This window comes from Argentina silus, assembly GCF_951799395.1.
Source record: "Argentina silus genome assembly, chromosome: 1".
Lineage (NCBI taxonomy): Eukaryota > Metazoa > Chordata > Actinopteri > Argentiniformes > Argentinidae > Argentina > Argentina silus.
This window is the reverse complement of record NC_139655.1, coordinates 21,043,401-21,071,173: the sequence shown is the minus strand read 5'-3', so window position 1 is coordinate 21,071,173 and position 27,773 is coordinate 21,043,401. Positions and strand designations below refer to the sequence as shown.

General features: G+C 43.4%; 2 protein-coding genes across 4 annotated transcripts; one reads left to right on the top strand and one right to left on the bottom strand.

Annotated features, from left to right (window-relative positions):
• Window positions 1–454: 454 nt before the first annotated feature.
• Window positions 455–10,269, bottom strand: agfg2 (ArfGAP with FG repeats 2). 3 transcript variants are annotated; one of them, XM_083666881.1, is made up of 13 exons: window positions 9,740–10,269; window positions 8,842–8,935; window positions 7,698–7,813; window positions 7,339–7,489; window positions 6,861–6,993; window positions 5,182–5,286; window positions 3,944–4,141; window positions 3,394–3,466; window positions 3,095–3,138; window positions 2,797–2,895; window positions 2,396–2,515; window positions 1,788–1,858; window positions 455–1,561 (listed from the first exon to the last, which is right to left on the bottom strand). In XM_083666881.1, exons 1-13 carry the CDS (start codon window positions 9,904–9,906, stop codon window positions 1,514–1,516), a joined length of 1,419 nt encoding a protein of 472 aa, XP_083523007.1. In that variant the 5' UTR covers window positions 9,907–10,269; the 3' UTR covers window positions 455–1,513. The 3 variants fall into 3 exon arrangements, with proteins under 3 accessions (XP_083523007.1, XP_083523008.1, XP_083523006.1); XM_083666882.1 differs by having other exon boundaries at window positions 2,396–2,452; XM_083666880.1 differs by having other exon boundaries at window positions 2,372–2,515; window positions 7,345–7,489.
• A 1,547-nt stretch (window positions 10,270–11,816) lies between these two features.
• Window positions 11,817–27,653, top strand: acap1 (ArfGAP with coiled-coil, ankyrin repeat and PH domains 1). The gene is made up of 23 exons (XM_083676023.1): window positions 11,817–12,460; window positions 14,233–14,290; window positions 14,853–14,972; window positions 15,252–15,305; window positions 15,580–15,638; window positions 15,921–16,107; window positions 16,585–16,629; window positions 16,825–16,920; window positions 18,389–18,463; window positions 18,851–18,963; window positions 19,241–19,292; window positions 19,531–19,631; window positions 19,964–20,075; window positions 20,341–20,546; window positions 22,264–22,333; window positions 22,498–22,592; window positions 23,444–23,637; window positions 23,807–23,857; window positions 23,990–24,165; window positions 24,263–24,372; window positions 24,476–24,586; window positions 24,714–24,775; window positions 26,919–27,653. The coding sequence occupies exons 1-23, from the start codon at window positions 12,408–12,410 to the stop codon at window positions 27,014–27,016; spliced, it is 2,298 nt and encodes a 765-aa protein (XP_083532149.1). The 5' UTR covers window positions 11,817–12,407; the 3' UTR covers window positions 27,017–27,653.
• Window positions 27,654–27,773: the final 120 nt, after the last annotated feature.

Genomic DNA, 27,773 nt, shown 5'->3' with positions numbered 1-27,773 from the left:
GTTAATGATTAGATCCATGTAATAGTTGGACACACACACACACACACCGTTATTGCCATTATTGGATGTAATGAAATGATCAAGATAATAATTTCTTAATTTTCTTAATATCATGATTATTGCTATTGTTGTTATTACAAGTATTAGTGTTAGTATCAGGCCTATATGAATATATATAGTATGTCATGGCTTAGGCCTACATTGTAATTATTTCGTTGCGAGGACTGTTGTTATTGTATAATTATGCAATATGTAATCTTCAATACAAGGTTTGAGAAAACTACGTGCGCCATCTGCTGGTTATTGGCTGGATTTTGACTTGTCACGTTTCAATATCTATAGGCTACTGTACCGAAACATAAAAGGCTGAAAACCTCTGTAAGTATTTAATGTCTCAAGTTGTGTCATTTATGTAGTAAAATATTAGGGAAACACATTTCATCTGAATGACAGACCTGTGTGACACACACACACACAGATAATAATGAAAGAGACCATTTAAATAAGCAACAAATATTATTAGATTTTATGAACATGGATACTTCTCATTACAAATACCTTCTAAATGGAACTCTTTTTTGGGGAAAAAAAGAAAATAAATTAATTTCACCTCCATGTCACCCAAAATTACAAGAAAGATTTGGTCCATTACATGGAGAGATGAAATACACGTTTTTTGAAATTGCTTTTACATTCAATAGCATCTCCTCCAGCCCTCCAAGCGCATGCAGCCTGAGACTGTGAAACACAAATGATTTTCGGAACAAAACCAGACATAAAAACAAATACAAACATGTTCCACATATACGCACACAGTACATGGGGAAAAGCCTGTCTGTTATGATCTCCTATTCACATGCATTAGGAGGCTGTTAAGGCTGCCATAACCATCTCTAAGAAAAATGCTCCTTTTTTGCACTTGTCATAATGCTCAGCTTCAAAGGCCTTATGAGGAATCTCCATTTTCTAGCTTTAACTTTAGCTTGATACACATTTACTGGCTAGTATTTGGGAGGTTTTTAATGCAGTTTTCAGAAATGACCCAAGCAGAATATGATGCTGACATATTATAGATGGGCCTGTTGTTGTATCAAGCAGGAGATGGGAGCAGCAGTGTGTCTTTCTTCAGGTCAAGATCATGGACATGTCCCACGATGAGGACACCCACAAAGCCCTGAGGGGGTTCTATTGTCACACAAACACCTTTGATAGCTATGGTAGGCTATGTGGTACAAACACACACATACGGTACACTAACTCATACATATACACATTCACGCATGCACACGCACACACACACACACACACACACACACACACACACACGTAAACACATACATGTAAACACACAAAGGAGAGAGGTGCCTGCATGAATGTTTCCCCTCTCAGAGGGAGAAAATACTCTAGAGGCATTGAAATGGCAGCAGCTTCTCATATTCACTCCTCCAGTCCACCCCCTTCCTTTTCCAAGAGGTGGGTGGGTGGGTGGGTGGGGGACCCAGGGGCACCGGTATCAGATGAAAGGGTTTCGTGATGTTCCTCTACTGGGGTAGACATTCCCCTGAGAGGGAGAGAGAGAGAGAGAGAGAGAGAGAGAGAGAAAGAGAGCAATTTATTAACTACAATTTGTACCACAAGAGCCTGTTGATATCTATCAACCATTATTTCCTCCTGAATTAAGCATTCATTCCCAAGTCCAAATTCCAGACAAACTGTTGTACACTGTGCAATCTACAGAAGAGTACTCAACGCTTGTTGTTTATGTGAGGCTGATGAGGAGTACTTACAGTGAAGGGGTTCACTGACAAAGGACGAGGAACTTTGGGCTGAGACTCGGGCGCAGGGAAAGAGGCAAAACCTACAAGCACACACAATATCCAGGATATACATTAGTATCAATTCATCAACGACTCGTCTGACAACACTATGCAGTACATCCACAGTACATTAACATTGCTATTCAAACACTTTGAAGTCATCAGGCAGCAGCCACTAAGAGGAGTGCTAAGTCTATATCTGGTGTGTGTACAGTATTAGTCTAGCTGTTGAGTAGCTGTAGTGTAGTGTAGCTGGAGAAGATGCTGTGAAAGTGAATCATTAGCACTGAGGTTGGCACCTCTTAAGGCTTTCAGGCTGAGTGGATTTGACCGTGGGCCAGAACACATACTGTACAGTACAGTTGACATGCCATGCTGCAGCCTGTGGACACAATGCAGCACTGTGATAATTGGCAAAGATACTCTGAAGAAGACAAAATGGTATACAGGCTATCTTCGTGTTTTTGCATGAGTGGAGACATTTTGTCATCTGCTTTGGATAAGCTATTTGCTCTATAATCTAATAATAATAATAATAATAAACTTAATAATACCATAAAATATAATATATTGAATACCGTTGGCTTCTTGGTTGCTGGCTTGCTCGTGAGGAAAAGCATTCTGGGTTGTGGGAACTGGGAAGGTGGCAGAAGGGGGGAAAACGGAGGTGGGAGAGGTGATGAATGCACTGGAGTCACCTGTGAAAAATACAACATCAGGGTGATGTATCATACAAACAGATGTGGTTCTATCAGTGGTCATAGAGAGCAACAGGGTGTACAAGCTTTTGTTACAGTCCAGTGCTATTAAAACATCTGACTCAGCTAATAAAGGTCTTAATGATGAGTTGATTTGCTAAACCAAATGTATTAGTGTAGAACAACAGCCTGTACACTCTGTAGCTCTCAGGGACCACCGTTTGTGACCACTGTATTACATTGTGCTCTATAATGGACCAGACTGCTGCTCACAGGCTTACCTCCTGAGGTGCTGTTGAAGGGGTTACTGGGGGAGAGGGCAGGCTGGGAGCTGCTAGTGGTGGAGGAGGAGGAGGAGGAGTTGAAAGGGTTGGGGAAATCTGAGAAAGAGATGTCAAATGGACACGTTCATGAGTTAAACGGTCCTTAATTGAAACTCATTGAAAGGCTTTAGACAATGTATTGCTTTGGGCCACAACTTTACATCATAATGAAAGCTATTGTAGAGTTTGACAGCTCAATAAAAACTGCAAATATAAAACTGTATATAAGATTGATTGATCTGATAACATTGCCTACTTGCAAATATTTGGGAGCCAGAGACTGCATCCACACCTGGAGAGCTGAGAAGAAAAGAGGACCAACTGTATATCAACCCATGCATAAATGTTAAGCAACAAAAACAAGTATGACAGTTTTACACTCTGTAATGGCTTGAGACTGTTGTGAGTGTGTGTACTAAACTGGAGCATGCAGATATCCAGAGCAAATAAATGCAATGTATTTGTATTGGGACTGGTTAACTGCACTGCATTCAACAGGTGTTGCACTTATCCAATGTGTATTTTCAGGAGTCAACTGTATTTGTTTGACATTACCTCGCAGGAGTGGAGCTGGAGGACAGCCTGTTGCCAAAGAGGGTGCTGTACTGTGGTGGTCCACCAGTGGGTACTGAGAAGACACATTCAACAGAGACACCATAACCACAGGGCTCAACTGACTGCTAATTTGAGGAATCAAGTGCAAATCAAAGAGTGTGTGAAATAATTCAGAAATAGGGTTAAAAGTGTCCTCTGTAAATGTGTGTGTGTATGTGCATGTGTGTGTGTGTGTGTGCGCTTGTCTTAGGTGTAAATCCATTGGATGTGCTCTGAGTAGAAAACAGAGTTGGCTATGTTATGTGTTAGAACGTGACCACATTCTCCCTCTCTCCCCCCCCCCCCTTTTCTCTCTCTCTCTTTGACACAGACACACGCACGCACGCACACACACACACACACATACACATACACATACACATACACATACACATACACATACACATACACATACACACACACATACACATGCAGACAGACACCCCTCCTTCTACACACACACACACACACACACACACACACACACACACACACACAGTTGTGCTCTTACCTGTGCCAGGCGATGTGTCACAGAAGACACTGTCCAATTGGGACAGGGCAGCGTACCTGTCCTGTGTGTTTGTGTTGGTGGCTGGAGGGTTGTGGCTGAGGGCACTGTGCTGCTGGCTGAGACCCCCAAAGTCCACACTCAGAGACTTAGGGAACGCCCTGAAGGGAGCTGAACCCCCAGAGGCAGAGACTGTACGACCTAGACGAAACAAAGATGGCCGACAGAAGTCCAGTTAGTAAACAAGCCCGGCCCCTTCCCCAAGTTGTCTAGTTGTTTAGTATTGCAGGGAGGAAGGGATTGGATAGGTAGCAATACTGTATGGTTGAAGCATGTAATAAGACTAACTGGGGATGTTAACATATTACTTACACATATCTAGTCTTTATATGTAAAAACAAAAGGAGTAGGGCCTAGCAGAAGGGACTGGGGGTTGTTTTAGACCAGGAAATAGCTTCACAAAGCTGGCAAACATAACTGTTATGAAAGCATTATTTGGACAATGCCTGTACAAGCATTTTCACAAGCTTTAGCCATTTAGCATGCTATATGCAGCCAACAGGAGTTGATTGTGTCAAGACAACCTAGATTGGTTCTGTTCAATGTATGTGGTCAGTCCTCAGCACGGGACACATGCATTGCATACTTCATTGCACACTTCATGGCATACTTAACTTATCTGGAATGTTAATTTGTATGATTAAAACTGTGACCTACATACTGTAACTCCCTACATTACCACACCATGGTGAGATATCACTGGGCCTGTGTTGAAAGGAGCATTTGCTATTCTCTAAAAATAGCTTTACTTTCAACTTGCTCTTTTTCCTTGAACGAGTCTCTCCTTAACCTGCCCAGTCCTCAGGTCTGGGGGTTTGGAGTGAGGAACTGACTGATCCGAAAAAATATTCACCTACTGAAAAGTACTCCTCACGTCAACTGCATGTGAAGCATTTTGCTTTCGCTCAAAGCCATTCCGTACATGTTCAAATATTTGAGTTAGTGCCTTACCTAAAGTGAAGTTGTTTTTGAAAGTGCTACTGGCTAAGAGAGGTGAAAGGAGAGCATGGGAAAGAGAGAGAGAGAGAGAGAGAGAGAGAGAGAGAGAGAGAGAGAGAGAGAGAGAGAGAGAGAGAGAAAATGAAGGAGTAAGGGAAGAAAAGAAGAGAAATGCAGGTGGACAAGGATATCAGTATATAAATTTCATAGCAGAACTAAGAAGGTGAAATGGTGTAGAATACCTGAGGGTCGGGGGAGGGCAGGGAAGGACGGGACGTGACTCTGTAGTCCCATTCCTGAGGAGAGAGACCCCGGACGCTGTCTCTCTATCCCACTCAGTAAGGAATCTGAGAGAGAGAAAGAGAGAACAAGAACGAGGGATAAATACAGTGCCCTGTCTAAGTAATGGGACAGTGAAGCCTTTTTTCTTCTTTTGACGCTACACTCCAAAAGTTTGGATTTGAAATCAAACAATTACTATGAGGTTAAAGTAGAGGTTCTCAGCTATTATTTGATGGTATTGGTGTACATACTGGTTTCACCATTCAGAAATTACACCACTTTTTATGCATAGTCCCCCTATTTCAGGGTACCCAAAAGTAATGGGACAGATTTATGAAATGTATTTTGTCGACAATCCTTTGCATGCAATAACTGCCTGAAGTCTGCGACCCACTGACCCCACCAGACTAAGGGTATATTCTCTAGTGATGCTCTGCCAAGCCTGTACTACAGTCATCTTCAGTTGTTGTTTGTTTTTAGGTCTTTTTGCCCTAAAAAACTCCCTAGTTGCTATGGCAGTATGTTTTGGGTCATTGTCTTACTGTATGATGAATTTGGAGACAAGATGTTTCTATACACTTCAGAATTTATTCTGCTGCTGTCATCAGCAGTTACAATCATCAATGAAGACAAGTGGGCCAGTTCTAGTGGCAGCTATACATGCCCAAACCTAACACCCCCTGCACCATGTTTCACAGATGAGGTGGTATGCTGTAAATCTTGGGCAGATCCTTTTTTCTCCAAACTTTCCTCTTTAATTACTCATACATCATATTCATTCAATGTTTATTCATATTTGTCCAAAAGACTTTTTCCAGACCTCTGCAGGCGTTTTAGCTACCATCCTTTTTGAGGATAACTAGTAGTTTGTACCTTGCAGTGAAACATCTGTAGTGTTAATTAGTGGCTGGTGAAGTATTCTTTGGATGGTAGTCTCTGACACATTCACACCTACCTCCCGGAGAGTGTTCTTGATCTGTGGGACAGTTGTTTTGGTGTTTTTCTTAATTATGGTGAGCATTCTTCGGTCATCTGCTGTAAAAGTCTGCCATGGCCTACCAGCCCGTTTGCGATTGCTGAGCTCACCAGTGCTTTTTTCATTTTGTTCCAAACTGTTGATTTTGGCAAGCCTAAGGTTTTGGCTATGTTTCTGATTGCTTTTCTTTTCAGCCTAATAATGGCTTCCTTGACTTTTATTGACACCTCTTTGGTCCTCATGATGACATACACCAATAGCAAACTCCAAAGGCATATGCAAAGCCTAGAATCAATACTAGACATTGACAGCTCTCTTATGCCTGCACAAATGATGCGACGGAACACACCTAAGTTACCCGAAACACCTGTCAAGCCAAGTGTCCCATTACTTTTGGGCACCCTAAAATAGGGGGACTATGCATAAAAAGTCTTCTGAATTATGAAACCAATATGTACACAAATACCATCAAGTAAAAGCTGAGCATCTCTACTTTAACCTCATAGTAATTGTTAAAATCCAAACTATTGGAGTGTAGAGCCAAAAGAAGAGAAAATGCTTCACTGTCCCATTACTTACACAGAGCAGAAAGCAAAAAAGTAAAACAACACTGCTTCAAGTGTGATTACCCCTCTTGGCAAAAGAGTGTTAAAAGCCCTCTACCTTTCATGGGGGGGTCTCTGAAGCTCTGGGAGCGTGAGGGGCGAGCAGTGAACACGTCTGTCCTCATGTCTGCAGGGGACACGGCAGGGATGCGGTCCCAGGACGAGAGCTGGGACTGGGACTGGGACTGGGACTGGGGAGAGGGTAGACAAAGGACCAGCCACTCTCACAATAGGTATCCTCCACACATAATCTATAATTCATCCTTTTACCTTTGAAGTCAAGCCAACCTGGAGTTCTCTCTATGGACATCTGTCTTTGTCTCTCCCTGAAAAAAGTATCTCTGTCCTCTCTTTAGCTTTCTATCTTTATGTCTATCCCCATCTCTCTCTATCTCTTTCCACTTATCTTTCAATGTAATAAAGATTTATTGTATGGATATCTCCTCCTTCCCTCCCTCCCTCCCTCCCTCTCACTCTTTTCTCTCTCTCCCTCTCATCTTCCCCCCCTCTCTCCATGTCTCTGGGCAGTAACAAACTCTCACCAGGTTGCGTGTGGGTCTGGCAGAGGGGGGCATGGCGTGGGAGGGGGCCTGGGCAGGCAGTGGGCCATGAGAAAGGGGTATGGCCTGCACCCCCGGGCTCCAGGGTCCTTCCACCTCCCTCCGGTTCTTGCTCTTTGAAAAATGCCTGAAAAAGAGGGTGGTGCACATCTAACCTGGATAGATTTAAATGTTGACACTGAAAATGTGTAATTACAATTTAGCTACTAGTTTATATATGGCGCATTCATTGGATTAGGTCAAAGTAAGAGGTACATTATGATGTTTGAATATCGGTTAACCTTAACCCTAACCCTAACCCACTCAGGTGAAAATGAATGTTTTCATGCTCTTACCATTTCTTCTTTTCGTATTTGTCCTGAAGGAACTCCTTTAGTTTCTGAGAGTCCCGTGTGTCAAAGCATCCATCTGTCTTTGGGTCAAAGACACATAGCCAGGTCCTCCTTCCGACCTAAAGACACACACTCCATGTTGTATTCAATTGTCTGATTGTTGTTTAAATGTTATTTAGATGGTGTATTAATCATAATTGTTATTTTTCAAACCATCCATAAGCTGTCAGACGGATACACTAGGACTACCCCACCCACCAACCCCCAAAATAATGGTTTAGGCGCGAATCCTAACTTCAGATTGTGCATTGATATCAATGGAATATTTGTGTAAGAAGTAAGGTTGATATAAACTTGTTTGTTTGGCCAGTCTGTACATCTTGACTAGTAAGGTTCCGAATGCATGTGGCCATCATCATTCTCCTCCTACCCACACAAGTAATGATGAAGAACATGAATAATACACATCTCTGCCTCCCCCCTAGGTCACAGGTTTGGTTCACGCATCATTGACATATGAATCACCATGGACAGTAATGATCCTGACATGATCTGCCTGTAATATTCCTACTTTTCTAAGTGATATTTGGATCGGTGCTATAACCCACACACACTCACACACTCACACACTCACACACACACACACACACACACACACACACGCACACACACACACACACACACACACACAGACACAGACAGACAGACAGACACACAGTGGTTTGGGTGTAACTGCGATGCGCGATTCCATTCCCTGCACAAATTGGACAGAGCAGCTGCATTCCTCTAAAAACAGCCTGACTGCAGAGTGCCACTAGACTGGTCTAACTAGTAAAGAGAAGTCTCCTATTCTATTTCAAAAAGATGGATGAAGAGCAAGTCTGGGTAGGTGAGATTGTATGTCTAATATTGTACACTTGCACGGACACTGATGAATCTACCTCATGGCTCATGGCCCCAATCCTTCTCCTGGCTGCAGCCCAAGAATGTCCATAGGCCTTTATCATTTATGATAGCTATTTATAACAGCAAACTAAAAAACACACAAAAAACATTGAAAGTAGGTGTAGGCTACCTTTTCATACTGAAATATCCAGGTGAGATAGGGTCTTAAGGCCCACCTTGATGCAGCTCTTCTGCCACTCACCTCGTTGCCATGGTTTTGCAGAAACTCCACTTCCTGTTGGGAGAAGGTTGTCATGGAGATAGACTTGACTCTGTGGGGAGGGTTCAGTCCTCTCCTGAGATGTAGAGATGTAAAGAGAGACAGATAAAAGATATTTAAGATGAGTGAATGAGGACATTACAGATTTGGTTATCTTATAGCTATAATTCATATAAATCATAAAAAATAACAATGATGTAACATGACTGAAAAGAGGAAAGTGATGTAGGACACATGTATAGGTCCATTGGAAGAGAAAACATGGAATGAACTGACATGATGACTGTGGGGATGTGAAAATGGATTGTTGCAATGAAAACGGGTAGTGCAAATGAATTCAGTGTCAATAAGACAATAAACTGTGCCCATAGAGTATTTCCCTCTGTGCTCTTGACAGACTTAAGTGGGACAACATGTGCAAGCTTAAACCTGTGCTGAAATCTCGCCACTGCGAATTACTGAAATCTTGTGAACAGTCACTGGCCTAATCCCTTGAATTGGGCTACGTTCTACATGCATAATACAAGAGCCTTAAATCACCAAACCTGAGCCATGACGAAATGAAACGTAACACAAGCGCGATTAATGGTCACGCCTGAAATGACAAATAGACTAATTATGAAGTTAACAGTCATTAAGGAAAGAGGGGACACCGAGTAAATTAATTTAGGGCGCACAGCAGTTACATGTCACAGTGTCAGCTCAATTCCAATATCAAAGGGACCGGTAACACATTACGCTACAAAAATATTGATTGAGAATAGGCAGTTGCTATGTTGTAGGTAATAAGCCTGAATATTATAGGCCAAGATAGTGTGAACAATGTGCATCATAGACTATTCAAATTAATATTTCCCTTGCATATCCATAGCCTACTTACAGCATTCCAGAGCACGACGTGCACACGAAGCAACCAACGGTGATATCGATGTAAGTCACCCCGGGTTGACTGCACTCGAAGCAGTGTTTGTTTACTCCGGCTTGGGCAAGCTCCCGTACCTTGCGGGCGCATATCTCTTGGTTGTCTCGATGTTTTCGATTCGACATACTGCTGCCTCGGCCCTTTCCCCCTTGGTCTGGCGGAGACGAGTATGGCTGGTAGCGGTGAGCCGCTTACCACAGTACTGGCCCTCCACTATCCTCCCTTATTTCTCCGTTTACTACAGTATGTTACTCACGCCCGCATTATGAAAACGATTATGCGGTTCGCGTTCACGCGATTTGAGAGCGATATTACATGCCTGCTCAAGATCTTTTTGTGTTTTGCAGAAGTAAGAAGAAGACCTGTCGGGCTGTCAAGTTTTACTACGGCGTTATTTATTCATTGCTGCGGTGTTCTCTTTGGAGTGAAGAAAAAAAAAATCTGTAGCTCGCTCTAAATATCTCTCTCCCCTTGCTCTGCTCTCTGCTCACCATACGCACACCCCCCTTTGGCATATTATTGCGCTCGCGTCTGTCGTTCCACGAAGACGCGGCATGACGTCCGAAATGAAAAATGTTTGTTTCCTCTTGAGTTTAACTCTTCACATCCATCCTTCACAGTTTAACTCTTCACTTCCATTAGAAAGAAACTATACCATAGTCCATCCAAGCATATGACAAACGTGTGCGTGTGTGTGTGTGTGTGTGTGTGTGTGTGTGTGTGTGTGTGTGTGTGTGTGTGTGTGTGTGTGTGTGTGTGTGAAAATGAATGCAAACGCAAAATGGATCACACTACAAAAACACTTGAGATTTGATTCAAATGACAGATTTACGGTCTGAGCACGGTGCAACGTCTGTAATGACGTCCTTTGATCACAAGGGAGAGCCATGCGCCATCAGCTGGTAGCTTCATCTCAATACCGTTTTAACAGTGTTAATGTGTTTACATATTGTGCCCAAGCCAACGGTGTGTGTGTGTGTGTGTGTGTGTGTGTGTGTGTGTGTGTGTGTGTGTGTGTGTGTGTGTGTGTGTGTGTGTGTGTGTGTGTGTGTGTGAGAGAGAGAGAGAGATGAAAGAAATAAAGAGTTGGCCTTGTGTGTTTCTGTGCGCCTGTGTATTGCAACAGAGAGACAGAAATGATAGGGATAGATAGACCATCAGCCACTGTAATTATAACTGTCTGGGCCAGTCAACCACAGACTGCAGTTGAGGTAAGCAGGGCTCTCCGGTTACATAGAAGGGCTACTGTATGTTGCAACTGTATGTTGTGATAAAAGTTGAGGTAGAGTTATTTTGTGGCGCTCAAGGTTTATTTGACTTAAGTATTCTGTTTTAAATAGAGAGACATAATGCGTGCGTGTGAGTGTGTGTGTGTGTGTGTGTGTGTGTGTGTGTGTGTGTGTGCGCGCGCGCGTGTGTAAGACTATTAAATGGAGAGCTTCTTGCCAACAACGCAAGGTACACACATCATAACAAGGGAAAGAGGAGGAGGAGGTTGCCAAACAAGAACACACACCCTAAACAACAAGTGGTGTCTCTGCATGTTTAACTATTGTATGGGGATAGAGGGAGTTGCTGAATTAGTATCATGGTACACATAAAAAAAAACATATGATGACTACTTTCATCTGTTAATGACCAATAAATTATAACACCATTGACATTGATGGGAATACACACAAATGAAAGACTGAATAATTGGGATCTATTATATAACTGTCCTGGTGGGAGTTTACAGTACAGGCTACTTGGTCCAAAAATACTCTTCAATTTGTGATCACAACATAAAAGTAATCTGGGCATGAGGGGTCTTCTCAGGGTTGTATACTGTAGGCCTACCTTAACTTTGAATAAGCCACAAAATCTGGTCATTGTTAGAATGTATACATCCCCAGTTAAATTGCCTCTCAACGTTGAAGACACTTATTGAAAGCCCGTTGAAGACACTAATTTAAAATGCACTGTAAAACTCCAACTGGCACTTTTTTTTTTTCTTTCAGAGCAACGGCACATACCCGGAACTTGTGAGAGAAGAAGGGTGGACCAAAGCAGCAGAGACGAATAGGAAGGAGAATTACTTGTGTCTATGTCACCCTGGCCAACCCGTGGGTCCTCAAGGGAAATGTCATCGATTGTTTGATCTCATTCAGGAATTTCCCATGAAGTTTTATTTGTGTCGGACTCGGATTACCTATTTTTGTGGCATTTACCTAGTTTTTGGGGCATTTTTCCGGATTTTCGTAACGCATGCGCGCGCCAAATTCAGGGAGAGTATGAGCGTCTATAACTACATGTTCCTACCACTGAACTGGAAATAGCATTTATTCCTATTAAATCTCTTAATTACTTCGTTAGTCTAAGAACACAAAGACGTGGCTCACTAATTCAGCTCATGATGACGGGTGGGAGAGAATTGAAGAGAATAGAACTTATTTATTGAAAATTCCCCATATAAACTTCTGAAAACAGCAATAAACTCTCATGTAAATAGCTATATTCTAAATGTAGTTAAGGATAAGTAAATAAGTGTTTCTATCTTTTATGTAATTGCCGCACTCCCCATGTCACGTTCATTATTACACATACATAGTTAAGTTATTATTGTAATTAGGGTCATAACTGAAAGATGACTGTCAAACTGGACTTTGAAGAGTGCCTTAAAGACTCCCCCCGCTTCAGGTAAGAGATTAACTATATAATGACAATTACACTAACTATGGCATGCGCGATTGGTGTTTCAGACTGCTTCAAACCTGTAACATATCCATATTAGGAGAGATGTGCGTAGAAAACGGAGGTCAGATTTGCTAAATCTACTATGCTGAGCATAGGTTATAGTATTCATGTTTGCAGAAACAGTTGATAGGCTGCACTTATCAAATAGCCTAGTGTCAGCTCTGTACATATGGCTTAAGTGCCTTGTTGCAGTGGTCAGTTTTGTCCATTGCAATGAGACTCTCACCACACTGACGTTTCTTTTTGATGTGACTGTCTTTGTGTGTCATCAATTGATATTGATAAGAGTCACTTGATATTAAATAAGTATAGGATGTAACACTGTTTATTTATTATAGAGGGTCATTTCTCCCTCATCTCCTTTTAGTCAGTTTTATTTAAACATAACAAGGAACCAAAAGGTTTTGAAAGTATCTAATAAAATACGTTTGTTACATTGGGTGTGCCTCTTAGTTTGTTGGCTGTTCAGAAGCAGTGACAGTGGTTAAGCTCTCTCTCTCTCTCTCTCTCTCTCTCTCTCTCTCTCTCTCTCTCTCTCTCTCTCTCTCTCTCTCTCTCTCTCTCATTCTGGGTCTGGTGTTCAGGCACATGGAAAGATTGAGTAGTTGTGGGGTAGTGGAGCATGCTGCAGTGGTGAGGTCTTGTGTCTGACTAAGAACAGAGAGAGAGAGGAGGAAGAGGGGGAGGACTAGAAGTAGGCCATGGTCAGACACAGGGTAGAAGTATACACAGGACAGAGTGAAAGAATGTCAGAAGAGGGAGATAACTGTGGAAAAGAGGCATCAAAAGAGGAAAAGAGGGATGACATACTGTAGAAAGGCCGAACACTTGGGGCACCACTTCAAACTGCTGCCTCCCGTTGCTAGGTAACCAGGGGGAGGGGTGGGGTGGTGGAGTGGAACAGGAAGTGAAGCAAGTGATACTGAGGTGATAAACAGGAGACAGGAAGTGTGTTTTTTGGTGGTGGATCGCTGCAGAAACTCGATGTCTCTCTCTATACACACACACACACACACACACACACACACGCACACACACACACACACACACACACACACACACCCTCACAGACACAAGCACACACACGTGCACACTTCTTCACCAATGCTATCTTTGCCCTCATTTTACTTTTTTAAACCAGAGGCATCTCTGTGTTAGCACCCATGTCACGCTGGGCTAGGTCCATTTGAATATGAATGGTCCTTCACTGACCCAAGACCTGCATCCCCTGTCTCTCTACCACCACAGACAAACAGACACTGTCTGTTCTCCCTCTCTCGCTCTCTCTCTCTCTCTCTCTCTCTCGGTTGTTGGTGCAAGGCAGCGGAAACCGCATGGTTAGGCCGTTAATGTGAGAAAGACAGACAGAAGAGAAAAGAGTACTACCCTTCTACTGGCCATCCTACACACACACACACACACACACACACACACATACACACACACACACACACACACACACACACACAATCAATAATTCAATAATAATCAATATAACAAGTGGAGCCACATGCTCAAACATTTTCATCTGCTGACAGTGGAACCACTCCTATAAAGACCAGTGTTGCCAAAGGAGGGCGTTAATACAGTGCACAGGAAAATACCTTGTGGTTTGATGTGCTTACTAATGTGTGTGTGTGTGTGTGTGTGTGTGTGTGTGTGTGTGTGTGTGTGTGTGTGTGTGTGTGTGTGTTGTGCATGTGTGTTTCTACCAGGGCTGACATCGAAGTGGTGCAGGGAGATGTGAGTGAATTGGAGACACGATTAGACAAGGTGAGACACACACACACACTTTACACACTTTACACACACACACACACACACACACACACACACACACACACACACACACACACGTAACACACGTAAGCTATGATATCATCAGGTCTGTTTTCTGTCCCTCTGAGACTGTGAAGTGAAAGAGTCATGCTGGTGTTTTACCTGAGCTGAAGGGAACAAACTCTGGTTCTGCTTCCCTCCACTATTGTTACCTAATGTAAAATAAAATAACCACACATTGTCCTTTCAATCACTTTATAGTCCTAATTCGCCATCAATGGTTTACAGTACCTAGCTAACATTCAAATGCATCCTCGGTTTATTAAAGGTCAGACAGTATATTTGTATGTACTGTACCTGGAATGTACAGTATGTTATGGTGAAGAGAATCGATTTCAAGTAGGAATACATTTACTTAATAATGAATAGATACTCAGTGTATGATTGTATTGTGTTGTATTCCAGATTGTTTTGTGTCATATTCTGACGTGTGTTTGTTGTGTTTCTTTGAGTTGTATTCTAATGTCATGTTGTGTTGTTGTGTTGTGTTGTCTAGCTGGTGAAGCAGTGCCAATCTATGCTAGAGGCTGGCAAGGCATATTGTCAGACCAGCAAGAGCTTTGTCACTGGGCTCAAAGAGCTGGGCCACCACTGTTCTGGGGACAGTATGATGGGGGTGAGACTATGTTGATGATGATGGGTATTACACTGTTACCACTGTTCTGGGGACAGTATGACATACTGTAAAATATGTTGTAATATGCTGTGTCACGTTATGGTTTTTACTTTGTGCCTACATGTTTGTTCCAGGTTAATTCCTGTTGGGGAAATTAATATTGAGTAAGGGGAAGTCAAGAGGAATATTGAGTAAGAGGTTGTGGGTTAAGAAGATGTTATAGAGATGTGATACACATGTTATTCTAGATATGAAATAATGTGTTCTCCTACCATCCAGGGGTGTTTGGAGAAATTCTCCAGAAAGATGACCGTTATTCTGGAAGCTCAGGGGGTGAGTTTGGGTTTCCTGTGCCTCACTATTGATGCAAATGTCTGCCATGTCAGTATCTAGCCTCTATTCTGTCATCCATCTGCACCTCAGGTCCAGTGCACTAGTAGCCAAACATTCTAGCATTGCCACCCACCTAAAGTCTTTTGAATACAGATACAGACAAAAATCGTATTGTATCCTAATTAGTAAATGAGTAAATGACTGTATGCATCCCTTTTCTCCCTACTCTCCCTACTCTCCCTTTCTCCTCCACACTCCTCTCGTTTTCTCCCAGGAGGTAATAGAGACCACACAGAAGTCAGTGAAGTTGAAGTTGCAGAGTTTTGTGAAAGAGTGAGTGAGCTTTGCACCTATCTGTTTCCTCAGAATATCCTAAAATTCTTGCTCCCTCTCCCCTAACCCCTGTTCTCTCCTAACCCCCTCTCCCTCTGTCCCTCTTTCCCACTCCCTCTCCTCCCCAACCCCTTCTCCTTCAACCCTACTCCCCTCCCCCTCATGTAAATCTAAACATGAAATGTCAAAAGTAAACATCTTACTACATGTATAAAGCACTTTTAATTATACAAGAATAATCTCAAAGTGCATAATTATTATGACTTATATGAATGTGTCTAGGGATGTGCGTCGCTTTAAGGAGGTGCGTAAAGAGTTTGAGCGCAGCAGTGAGAACCTGGATGTAGTGCTGGGGAAGAACGCCCAGGTCCCAGTACGAGGGAAGCAGCACGAGATGGATGAAGCCAGCAACGCTCTGCTCAACGCCCGCAGGGCCTTCCGCTCTGAGGCCCTGGACTACGTACTGCAGGTGAGAGGGAGAGTCATGAAAAGTAGTGTAGATACTGCATATATACAACTTCACACATACGCTTCACGTGCCTCAAACAGAGCCAGTTACATAATTGATGTATTGCGACCACTGGCTACTGGTACCAAATGGCATTGATAAAATATGCGACAGCACCTCTGTTTGGAAACATCAGTTTGCTGCAGTGGCTGTTGCCACATCGGAGGAAGGGCTCATTGTAAGAACGGAATAAGGAATGGTACCAAACACATGAGGAATGGTACCAATGTGTTTGGTACCATTCCTCATTCCCTCCCATGCATTACAATGCGCCCATCCATTTCTACCTCCAACAGCCTCCACTGTTTTGCTGCTATGAAAGATAACTATTTTGCCTCAAGGCTTCCCTGCAGGCTGCTAGCTATAAATACCCTGGGGCTAGTAGCAACAGCCATGGAAACACACATGTTCACTCAAGCTGCTGTTTCCCTGTCGCAGATCAATGTCATCGAGGCCAAGAAGAAGACAGACATTATGATGGCTGTGAGTCTCCTGTTTTACTGCTTATGAAATGCTCAATATTGCATGTTTGAATCCATGTCATGTGCATGTCAGGTAGTTGGTTCAACTGAGCATTTTGGTTTGGCAGACGATAGTTGCAGGTGTTGTGTCTCTGTGCCACCTGTCAGATGCTGAGTCTGATGTGAGGTGTTGTGTCTCTTTGGGTTTCCCCATAAGATGCTGTCTCTGATGGAAGCCCAGGCCCAGTTCTTTCAGCAGGGTCACCAGTCACTCTCTGAGCTGGACGACTATCGACGCACCCTGGGTGAAGAAGTGAGTGAAACAGGTGGAAAAAGAGAGATTTAGAAGTGAAGGGAGGAGAACCTAGAATGGGGTTAAGCAGGGAGTGTGGTGACTAAGGAGAGTAGAGGGAGAAGGAAGTTTAGCTCCCTGAAAATAAGATGCTGAAATAAGGAAAAAGACATAGAAGCAGACGTAAAAAGAGACCCACATAATTCAGACTAAAGGAGCAGATTGATGTTGCAGTGTGTTCTCCTCTTCATAGACAGATAGAGAGAGGGTTTACTCCACAAACTCTCCAACTGTCAAGCAGTTTGTTCCATCTCTTCAGTAATTCAGTCCTAACGAGGTGGTTCGGAGGGGAGGGGAAAGTCACAAGGTGACGTCCCTCTCATCTTGACAGGAAACTGTGAGCATGGTTGTGACAACAGGAAACATTTCACATGACTGACTGTGTGTGTGTGTGTGTGTGTGTGTGTGTGTGTGTGTGTGTGTGTGTTTGCGTGTTTGCGCTCATGGTACAAAATCCCTGCCATGTTTGTTACAACAGGGCTATAATTACATTACTCTAGTATAACTGACAGTGCTTCCATACATGGAATTAGGCCATGTTGAGAGGAGGCAATGCAACTCAATTAAATGGTACAAAGGGATGTTCGTTTCATTTCAGAGAGTATGAAACAGGAAGCAAGTCACCTTTCACTGGCCAGATACAACTACAGAGTCTGGTTTACCTCTTTCTACTTACAACTTACACAGGAAATGGGGAGGGGGGGGGGGGGGGACTGAAGAGAGATGCAGAAGAAGACTATTGTGGATTGAGGAAAACCCATTGCTTGTTCCTCGATCCAGCACAGGAAGCTGGGAGAGGTTCAGTACTTCCTACTTCCTGTTTTCTGAAGAGGAAGTCTTGAATGATGTACTCTTTGGCCACCTCGATGCTGTCCAAGATGTCTTATTCACTGTGCCAGTAAGGCCTGTCCTGTCCTCTCCTCTCCTCTCCTCTCCCTTCATTCTCTCCTCTCCTTCAGATCTGCCTCTCTCCTTTCCTAACTCTCCTTCACCATGTATCCCTCCTTCTCTGCTCTTTCTCCTCCCTCTGCTCTCAACTCCTCCCTTTCATTTTCCCTTCCTCTTCTCTCCTTTCTTAAATTTCTCCTCTCTTCTCTTCCTCACTCTTATCTCCCCTCTTCCTCTGCCTTTCCTCCCAAGGCCTTAATCAAATCAACATTTCCATTAATTAATAATACACAAACCATTATTGGCCTGACCAGTTAGATGAACTTTTGGCTTCTACTCAGAATGGATGACATGAGAACATTCTCAAAAAGAAAAGGCATCAAAAAATGTCATAATGTGTATTATTTGAAAATTAATGTATTTGTATGTAGTATGACCTAACTCCCTCATATAAACATCTCTCTCTCTCTCTCTCTCTCTCTCTCTCTCTCTCTCTCTCTCTCTCTCTCTCTCACACACACACACACACACACACACACAGCACACACAGTTGGTACTAAACTCAGCCAGGGAGAAAAGGGACATGGAGCAGAGACATGCAGCCATCAAGAAAAAGGTAAACACCTTAACCAAACATAGGAAAGGAAATACACACCGACCACTATCTGATTATATTAGTAGTCTGAAAAAATACAGTCAGCCGAGCCTAATGACATCACTTCCATACAGTCATATTTGCTGACATCACTTCTGTACAAACATGCTCTGGCATCACTTCCTTCCAATGATATAGTATATGATGTTTTTGGCTAAAGGTAAACCCTTTTTTAGTAGGTTACCCTACTCCCAATTCTAACCATAATTATTTGGGGGGTGAAATGATACCTGACTCTATATCAGTGGATAGGGGGAAAGCCCATCCAGTCTTTGTTAATGTTTGTACAGTGTTGTCAGGATATGTCCTATGATGACTCCATCGTGGATGTTTGTGCTGTGTTGTCAGGATGTGTCCTATGATGACTCCATCATGGACTTCAATACTGATGCACCCAACGGCATCGCCATGGAGGGTTACCTGTACAAGAGAGCCAGCAATGCCTTCAAGACCTGGAGCAGGTACTTCACTCCTCTCTCCCCCTTCTCTACCCCTTCTGTCTGTCTGTCTGTCTGTCCGTCTGTCTGTCTCTCTCTCTCTCTCTCGCCCTCTCTCTCCCTCTCTCTCTCTCTCTCTCTCCCTCTCTTTTTGTCTCTCGCTGTTTTTGTTTTGTTTCATGCCTCTTTTTACCCTAAATATCAGTTTTTCTAGCCAGGATGATTTGAGTATTCTAAGCTGTGAAAGTAGATGATTGCATTCTTGATTACATCACCTTTCATCTTTTCTCATTGACTATAGGCGCTGGTTCTCGATTCAAAAAAATCAACTGGTGTATCAGAAGAAATTCAAGGTGGATTTTTTAAGCTGCTGCTTTACTTTGTTATGCATTTTGAATGGCAATCCACTTAACACACTTGAATACATTTAGATACACAGACACAATGAGACAGACACAATGTTACACTTGTCCACATACACACACACACACACACACACACACACACGCACACACGCACACACACACACACACACACACACACACACACACACACACACACACTGCTTGACCTGACCTGTCTCTCTCTCAGGATCCACTCACAGTCGTAGTAGAGGACTTGCGTCTGTGCACAGTGAAGCCCAGTGCTGATAATGACAGACGATTCCTCTTTGAAGTGGTCTCCCCCTCCAAGTGAGTCTACAACAACCTGTGTGTGTGTGCGTGTGTGTGTGTGTGTGTGTGTGTGTGTGTGTGTGTGTGTGTGTGTGTGAGTGTGTGTGTGTGTGTGTGTGTGAATGTGTATGTGTGTCCATACTGTATTTCTGTCTGTGGCATACATAATAATAATGTCTGTCTGTGTGGCTGCATGCACATTGTGTGTGTGTTCGGCAGGCAGTAAGAGATACGGTATGTAGAGTGTACATAGTGTAGTTGTGTGTATGTGTGCGTGTGCGTGTGTGTATGTGTGTGTGTGTGTATGTGCGTGCGTGCGTGTATGTGAATATGTGTGTGTGTCCATACAGGAGCTGTCTGCTGCAGGCGGACTCAGAGAGACAACAACAGGGTTGGATCAGTGCCGTCCAGAACAGCATCGCCTCCGCCTTCCAGGAACGCAGAGAGGACACACACAGCCCAGTGAGAACACACACACACCCACATACTTACTATAAATTCACACATAAGCCTACACACAAATAACTGCATGCATATGACCTCACTCACACTCAAAAATCTCATCCCATGTGTGCATATTTCATAAGGAGTGCTGGGGAGCAAGAATCATCACACATATTCATCCACTAACCCCTTGTGTGTGTGTGTGTGTGTGTGTGTGTGTGTATGTGTGTGTATGTGTGTGTGTGTGTGTGTGTGTGTGTGTGTGTGTGTGTGTGTGTCTCAGAGGGAGCGGTGCAGCTCCATGTCCATAGGCAGTGTGGGCGGAGGAGGTATGTGTGGGGAGCAGGAGAAGCCGGGCCGTGAGGCACTAGAAGAAGTTCAGTCTATCCTGGGGAACAGACAATGCTGCGACTGTGGAGAGCCTGGTCCTGACTGGGCCTCCATCAACCTGGGCATCACACTCTGCATCGTCTGCTCCGGCATACACAGGTAAGCAGACACACACACACACTACTCCACTATTTGCTTCCATAACACACACACACACACACACACACACACACACACACACACACACACACACACACACACACACACACACACACACACACACACAATATACTATAAATGCTTTGAGCCTTGGTAGAAAGACATACAGTTATGTCTGGAAAGATTTGGACAGTGACACAATTTTCATAATCGAGATGCAATTGAAGTGCAGACTTTCAGCTTTAATTCAAGGGGTTGAACAAAAATATTGTATGAAACGTTTAGGAATTACAACCATTTTTATACACAGTCCCCCATTTTCAGGGCCCCAAATGTAATTGGACAAATTAACATAATCATAAATAAAATGTTCATTTTTAATACTTTGTCGAGAATCCTTTGCAGGCAAATGGGTGATGGGTTTCCTCCTTTGTGACGCTTTCCCAGGCCTTTACTGCAGCTGTCTTCAGTTGTTTGTTTGTGGGTCTTTCTGCCTTTAGTTTTGTCTTCAGCAAGTGAAATGCATGCTCGATCGGGTTGAGATCAGGTGATTGACTTGGCCAGAATATTCCACTTCTTTGCCTTAAAAAACTCCTGGGTTGCTTTTGCAGTACGTTTTGGGTCATTGTCCATCTGTACTGTGAAGCATTGTCCAATCAACTTTGCTGAATTTGGCTGAATCTGAGAAGACAGTATATCCCTAAACACTTCAGAATTCATCCGGCTGCTTCTGTCACATCATCAATAAACACTAATGACCCAGTGCCACTGGAAGCCATGCATGCCCATGCCATCACACTGCTTTGGATCATGAGCAGTTCCAAGCCTTCTCTATACTTTTTTCTTCGCTTCATTCTGGTACAGGTTGATCTTAGTTTCATCTGTCCAAAGAATGCTGTTCCAGAACAGGGCTGGCTTTTTTTAGATGTTTTTTGGCAAAGTCTAATCTGGCCTTTCTATTCTTGAGGCTTATGAATGGTTTGCACCTTGTGGTGAACCCTCTGTATTTGCTCTTGTGAAGTCTTCTCTTTATGGTAGATAATGATATGCCTACCTCCTGGAGAGTGTTCTTCACTTGGCTGGATGTTGTGAAGGGGTTTTTCTTTACCATGTAAAGGATCCTGCGATCATCCACCACTGTTGTCTTCCGTGGACGTCCAAGGCCTTTTTGTGTTGCCGAGCTCACCAGTGCGTTATTTTTTTCCTCAGAATGTACCAAACTGTTCATTTGGCCACTCCTAATGTTGCTGCCATGTCTCTGATGGATTTTTTGTTTTTGCAGCCTAAGGATGGCCTGTTTCACTTGCATTGAGAGCTCCTTTGACTGCATGTTGTGCGTTCACAGCAACAGCTTCCAAATGCAGATGCCACACTTGGAATCAACTCAGACCTTTTACCTGCTTAATTGATAAAGAAATAACAAAGGAATAGCCCACACCTGTCCATGAAACTGCTTTGAGTCAATTGTCCAATTACTTTTAGTCCCTTGAAAAGGAGGGGGCTACATATAAAAGAGCTGTAATTCCTAAACCCTTCCTCCAATTTGGATGTGAATACCCTCAAATTAAAGCTGAGAGTCTGCACTTTAAGCCTATATTCATATATAACTGTAACTTGAATGTTTTGGTAAACAGCTAAAATAACAAAAATTGTCCAAATATATATGGACCTAACTTTATATAAATATGTTACTCCTGTAACACTTCTTGTGTTACAGGAGCCTGGGTGTCCATTTCTCCAAAGTGCGCTCCCTCACTCTGGACTCATGGGAGCCAGAGTTGGTCAAGGTAAGGCACAGCATCTCCTAAGCAGACATAGACCCAGGTCCAATACTTGTACAGTGCATCCTTGTCTCCTCTCTGTGTGGATATACTGTATCCTATTTTAAAATGTTGTATTAACACAGTATTCAAATGATGACGTCCTCATGTCTACCCTCTTTTTGTTGTAGTTGATGTGTGAGTTAGGGAACACAGCCATCAACAGGATCTATGAGGCACGCATTGATGAGATCACCATCAAGAAACCCCACCCCTCCAGTCCAAGGTGAGGTCCACTCCTCTCTCTCACAGCTCGTCAGTCGAGCGCTATCACTTTTCAGTGGCACCTGAAAATCAAGTCACACAGACAGTCAAGTTTTATTAGCATTACAGTATGAAGTCAATGGAAAACGTGTTTTGTTTTCAAATCTATATTTCAAACATGTCCACAGCATCACTAAAGCCTACTGGTTTTGGAGAGGGAAAATAACAAAACATTCTGATGTGTGACCATGATACTGTGTTCTGAAGAGAAGGGATCGGCTCAGATATTACATTCCTATCTGCAACCTTAGAAATGTTGCACCTAAGCTTAAATTCACCCCTCACCTCCTCCTGGTGTCACATTGTTGAAATTGCAGGTATATTTTCCACACAGAAGTAATTTGAGTAAAAGCACTTTATGTACCCTCCTGCTAAACATAATTGTCAAACTTTCTCACAGTAACTCATCATTATTGCTCTCCCTTGTTTTATCTAATATCTAATCAGATCTCAATGTCTTATTCTCTGACTTTAATATGCAACAGGAAGGACAGACAGGAAGTTGCACAGGTAGATGACGATGGTGGTTTGTGTAGTGACTATACTGTCCCCCAGAAGTGTGCTATGCAGCTGCATGGTTCTGTGTGTGTTCTTTCTGTGTGTGGTATCTAGTCGGCTCTGTAGTGTGTGAGGTGTGTTGTAATAGTTGCCCTGTCGTACAGAACTGTGTGTCATAGATAATGTGCATGACTGTCCATGCATTTGAAATGTGTTTGATATGTATTTGATTCTTGTTCTTTTTCAGTTGAATGGCTTATAGTTAGAATGACCAGACTGTCTCTCCATTTCCTTCTATCTCCATTCTTCTGCCAGAGGCGATAAGGAGTCATGGATCCGCTCCAAGTACGTGGAGAAGAAGTTCATCCAGAAACTTCCGGAGACGGGTCAGAACACTCCACTACGTCGCTCCAGCGCCCGGAGGAACAGAACCACCACCCAGGACAGACTCGGAACCCGACCCATACTCAAACCCAAACCCAACCGCGCCACCCTGCCTCGACTTACAGGTACTTGACTGCACACACACACATTCATGATCCCTAAAAATGTTGACACAGTAGAAAGGGTAAGTCAGGACACACCCGTATGTCTCTCTGTGTGTATTGTTGTAATTAGTAGGATAAACCTATAATCCTGCTGAAGGAAGGAATGTCATGTGACTCTCTCTCCCCTTAGGGCTAAGCCCGAGTGACCTTGTCCAAATGAACAATACAGGCATTCACAAAGGTGAGAAACACACATACACACAAGTGTAAACTCACACACACACACACACACACACACACACACACACACACACACACACACACACACACACACACACACATACACCAACTCTGTCCCCCCTCCCCTCCACAGATTTAGATGATGAAGGGGAGGATCTGAGTGGTCTTCATCCCGGGGCTCTGCTGTATCGTTCTGCGGCCCTGCAGCATTTCCCCGTCATGGCCGACGCTCTGGCCCACGGAGCCGACGTCAACTGGGTCAACGTTGCCGATGAGAGCAGCACCCCACTCATACAGGCCGTCACCGCTGTGAGTGTGTGTGTGTGTGTGTGTGTGTGTGTGTGTGTGTGTGTTGTGTAGTCAGGTGATATCTACCTTATCTACCCTCTGCTCTCTGCCCTCTCAGAATGCGTTGGCAGCATGTGAGTTCCTACTACAGAATGGAGCCAATGTGAACCAGGCAGACAGCAATGGGAGAAGACCTCTCCACCACGCCACAATACTGGGACACACTGGGTACGATGTGTAACTAAACAACACTCATACATCACATCTACACAACACCATCATACTTTCACACTGGACACACGCACACACTGACTTTGTTCCTGTCTTTTAGGCTGGTTTGTCTGTTCCTGAAGAGAGGCGCGGACTACAATGCCAGAGACAAGAACCAGAAGGACCCCATCACTATCGCTGTGGAGAACGCCAATGCTGATATCGTCACTCTGTGAGTGGGGGGCTATTTGCTATGAACTCACACACTCTAACAGATGTAGTGAGAGCATTTTTACCAGCAGTATTTTTCATCATGACGTATGTTTCACTCAGACTGTCTCACCTCTCTCTCCTAACAGGCTGCGGATAGCCAAGATGAACAAGGAAATGCGGGAGATGGACGGTGCCTTTGGCCAATCAGGTCACTCAGGGGAACTGGGCTGTGGGGGAGGAGGGGGCGGGATGGGAAGTGGGGTAGGCCAAACCAGGAAGAGCCTTCAGGCTTTCAAGAACCAACTGAGTGGGTGGGCACTTGGGGGACAGAATGAGTAGAGACAGGGATTGATGGAACATTAAAGAGAATGTTCTTTGACACTGCCAAACAAACGTTTTAGAATGCAACGGTTTTATGATAGTTACTCTGAACCAGAAACAGGTTTACTCTAGAGTGAGCTCTAGAGGAGAAGGTAACAGAAATACAAGGGAAGCGGGTGGGGACAAGCATGATTTACAGTAGGGGAATGGGACATCTCAGAGATATAGAAGGGAAACACTAGGATTATTTAAGCATGAATACACAGAGAGTATATACTGTGGAAGGATGAGAAACTAAGGATGTTTCAAGATAGAGAAAAGGGAATGTTTATGTAACTACACCCACGATTGAGTCCACTTTGCACTTTGATGTAGAATGAACGCACAGTCATCCTGCACTTTAAAGCCCATATAAGCTCTGCAGTATGTATGTGTGTATCGCTGAGTGTGTTAAGACAGGACATTTGCAATGTTAAAGGGATGTTTATATATTTATACATATGTTTTATATTGTGCAGTTCTATGTGATTATATGTATGCATTTAAGGGGGAAATCCTAACTCGAGATCCGAACGTGTGTCATCGCGCAAATTTCCCATTGACATCGATGCAAGATTTACGTGAATGTCTGATTTACGCGCGCAAATCTCAAGTTAGGATTCCACCCTTACTATACACACAGTAATGCTGGCTGCCTGATAAAAGAAGGTATTAGTTTGTTTTGGTTCTATTGGTGCCATGGTCTCTCCATGGGCATTTGATGCACATTTCATTCTAACATGGTCCCCTGTATTGACTCCCTCAAATTAAATCCAACTCTAAATGTCATCACTTTTTACTTAAGCTTTTACAATATGATGTCCCCCAGACAATTATTTTACTGTAGGATCTTTTAAAGCTGGTACATCTGTCATGTCTAAGCGACCAGGGTTGTTTTGTGTTCTGCTTAAATCTCTTTGATGCTGCCTTTCTGTTTAGTATTGCTGTTGCCTGCCATAACTTAACAATGTAAATATACAGTGAGCTGCCTTGTATGGAATGAGCCATCCTGTCCTTCATATCCAGTAGAGTTGCATGCTGAAGAGTTAGAGCTTAGCCATGGATTTGGGCAGAGTTGCAATAACTGCTGTGTTGTTTGAGTAAAAGAGCGCTTATCCATTCCTCCATGGCCAAAATGTCTGCCAGATGACCTCAGTGCTGACAATGATTCACCAATCTTAGTACTCTGTAACAATACCTGTCCCAGCCATGGGGGACTAGAGTAGCGCTGCTTGTTGTGAATATATGCACACTCTGCTGGCCAGTCTGATGTGTAGTGCTTTGTCACTGTTCTGTGTGTGCTTGTGTGTGTTTGTATGTGGTTGTGTGTGTTTTTCTACCATTTGTGTGTGTTTGTGCCTCATTCTTCTGCCCATTGAGATGGGCGACTGGTCTCTGCTGCTTGCACAGTGTGTCTCCCGCTACATCCTGCCTTACAGCACTACAGGTAAACTCTGTGTGTGTGTGTGTGTGTGTGTGTGTGAGGGTATGTGTCAGATGAGGCTGAGGCAGGTAGAAATTAGAGGACGGGCTCATTGTAATGCATGGAACGGACTGAGGAATGATATCAAACACAGAGGAACACCATTCCTCATTCCATTCCATGCAATACAATGAGCCTGACCTGATTTCTACCTCCTTCAGCCTCACCTGGTGTGTGTGTGTGTGTGTGTGTGTGTGTGTGTGTGTGTGTGTGTGTGTCCGCACAGATGTACAATGCACTGGTATGTGTGTATTTGTGCTTTATTGCTGTTTAGAACCACATATTTAAACTTACTGAATCAACAGCATGGCAAAATAGTTAAATGGGAAAACAAATGGTTAAGGTTTGTTGATAGGGTTTTGAAGGAGCGCATACTGTATGTCAGAATAGAGGGGGAGTGCAGGGGCAGGAGAGGGCAGTCATTCACAGACAATAGATTAACAAAAAATCCAACAAATCAAATATCGCCATTATCTCGCACTAACCATACTTCTCATGTCTTACACAGGAGATGAGACGTACCAGGACATCTTCAGGGACTTTTCTCACATGGCCTCAAACAACCCAGAGAAGCTCAAACGTCGCAGCACAGACTTTAAGACTTGACTGCTGTTGCTTTTTATATGCTGTTATGTTGTGCTCCCCTCCCAGACAGACAGACAGACAGACAGACAGACAGACAGACAGACAGACAGAGACACACACACACACACACACACACACACACACACACACACACACACACACACACACACACACACACACACACTCTTTTGCTGGCCACCTGCTGTGTTAGGTCATTGCTCAGCTGGTGATGACTCAAAAGAGGCAGGAGTCCAACAGTAGGGTCTTTGTGTTCCTCTGCCAGAGGAGAACACTTAGGCTAAGTGGGTACATGGGACACTTTATGGAGAGGGCACAAGACGTACAGTCTAACAGCTGAGGACACCAGATAACCTAACATAAAATGACAAAATGATTTAAATGTATTTGCTCATTTTAGTTGATTTCCCTCTTTAAGTGCTATTTGTGTTGTTATTGCTTTTTTTTTTTTAAAACAAAAGAAATAAAGTGTTTTAAGTAAAGGGGCAAATTTGGGGCTCTGTCGATTATGGCAGAATGCTCTTCATCTTGGATGTCATGTTTTTCTTTGTTTATCATGTTTATTTTGGGGGTTTTGTATCGACTACCTGCGGTACACACATTTTTCCATGGACAATTAAAAATGCCAGAGTTAAAGTAGTGTTGCAGTGTGAAGTCATTCATTGTTCAGTTCAAGAGAATTACGCCCACTTTCACTAAACATAAAAACAAAAAAGTTGATCAAAGTGGCGGAAGTGGTTTACATTGTAAGGGTAGGAAT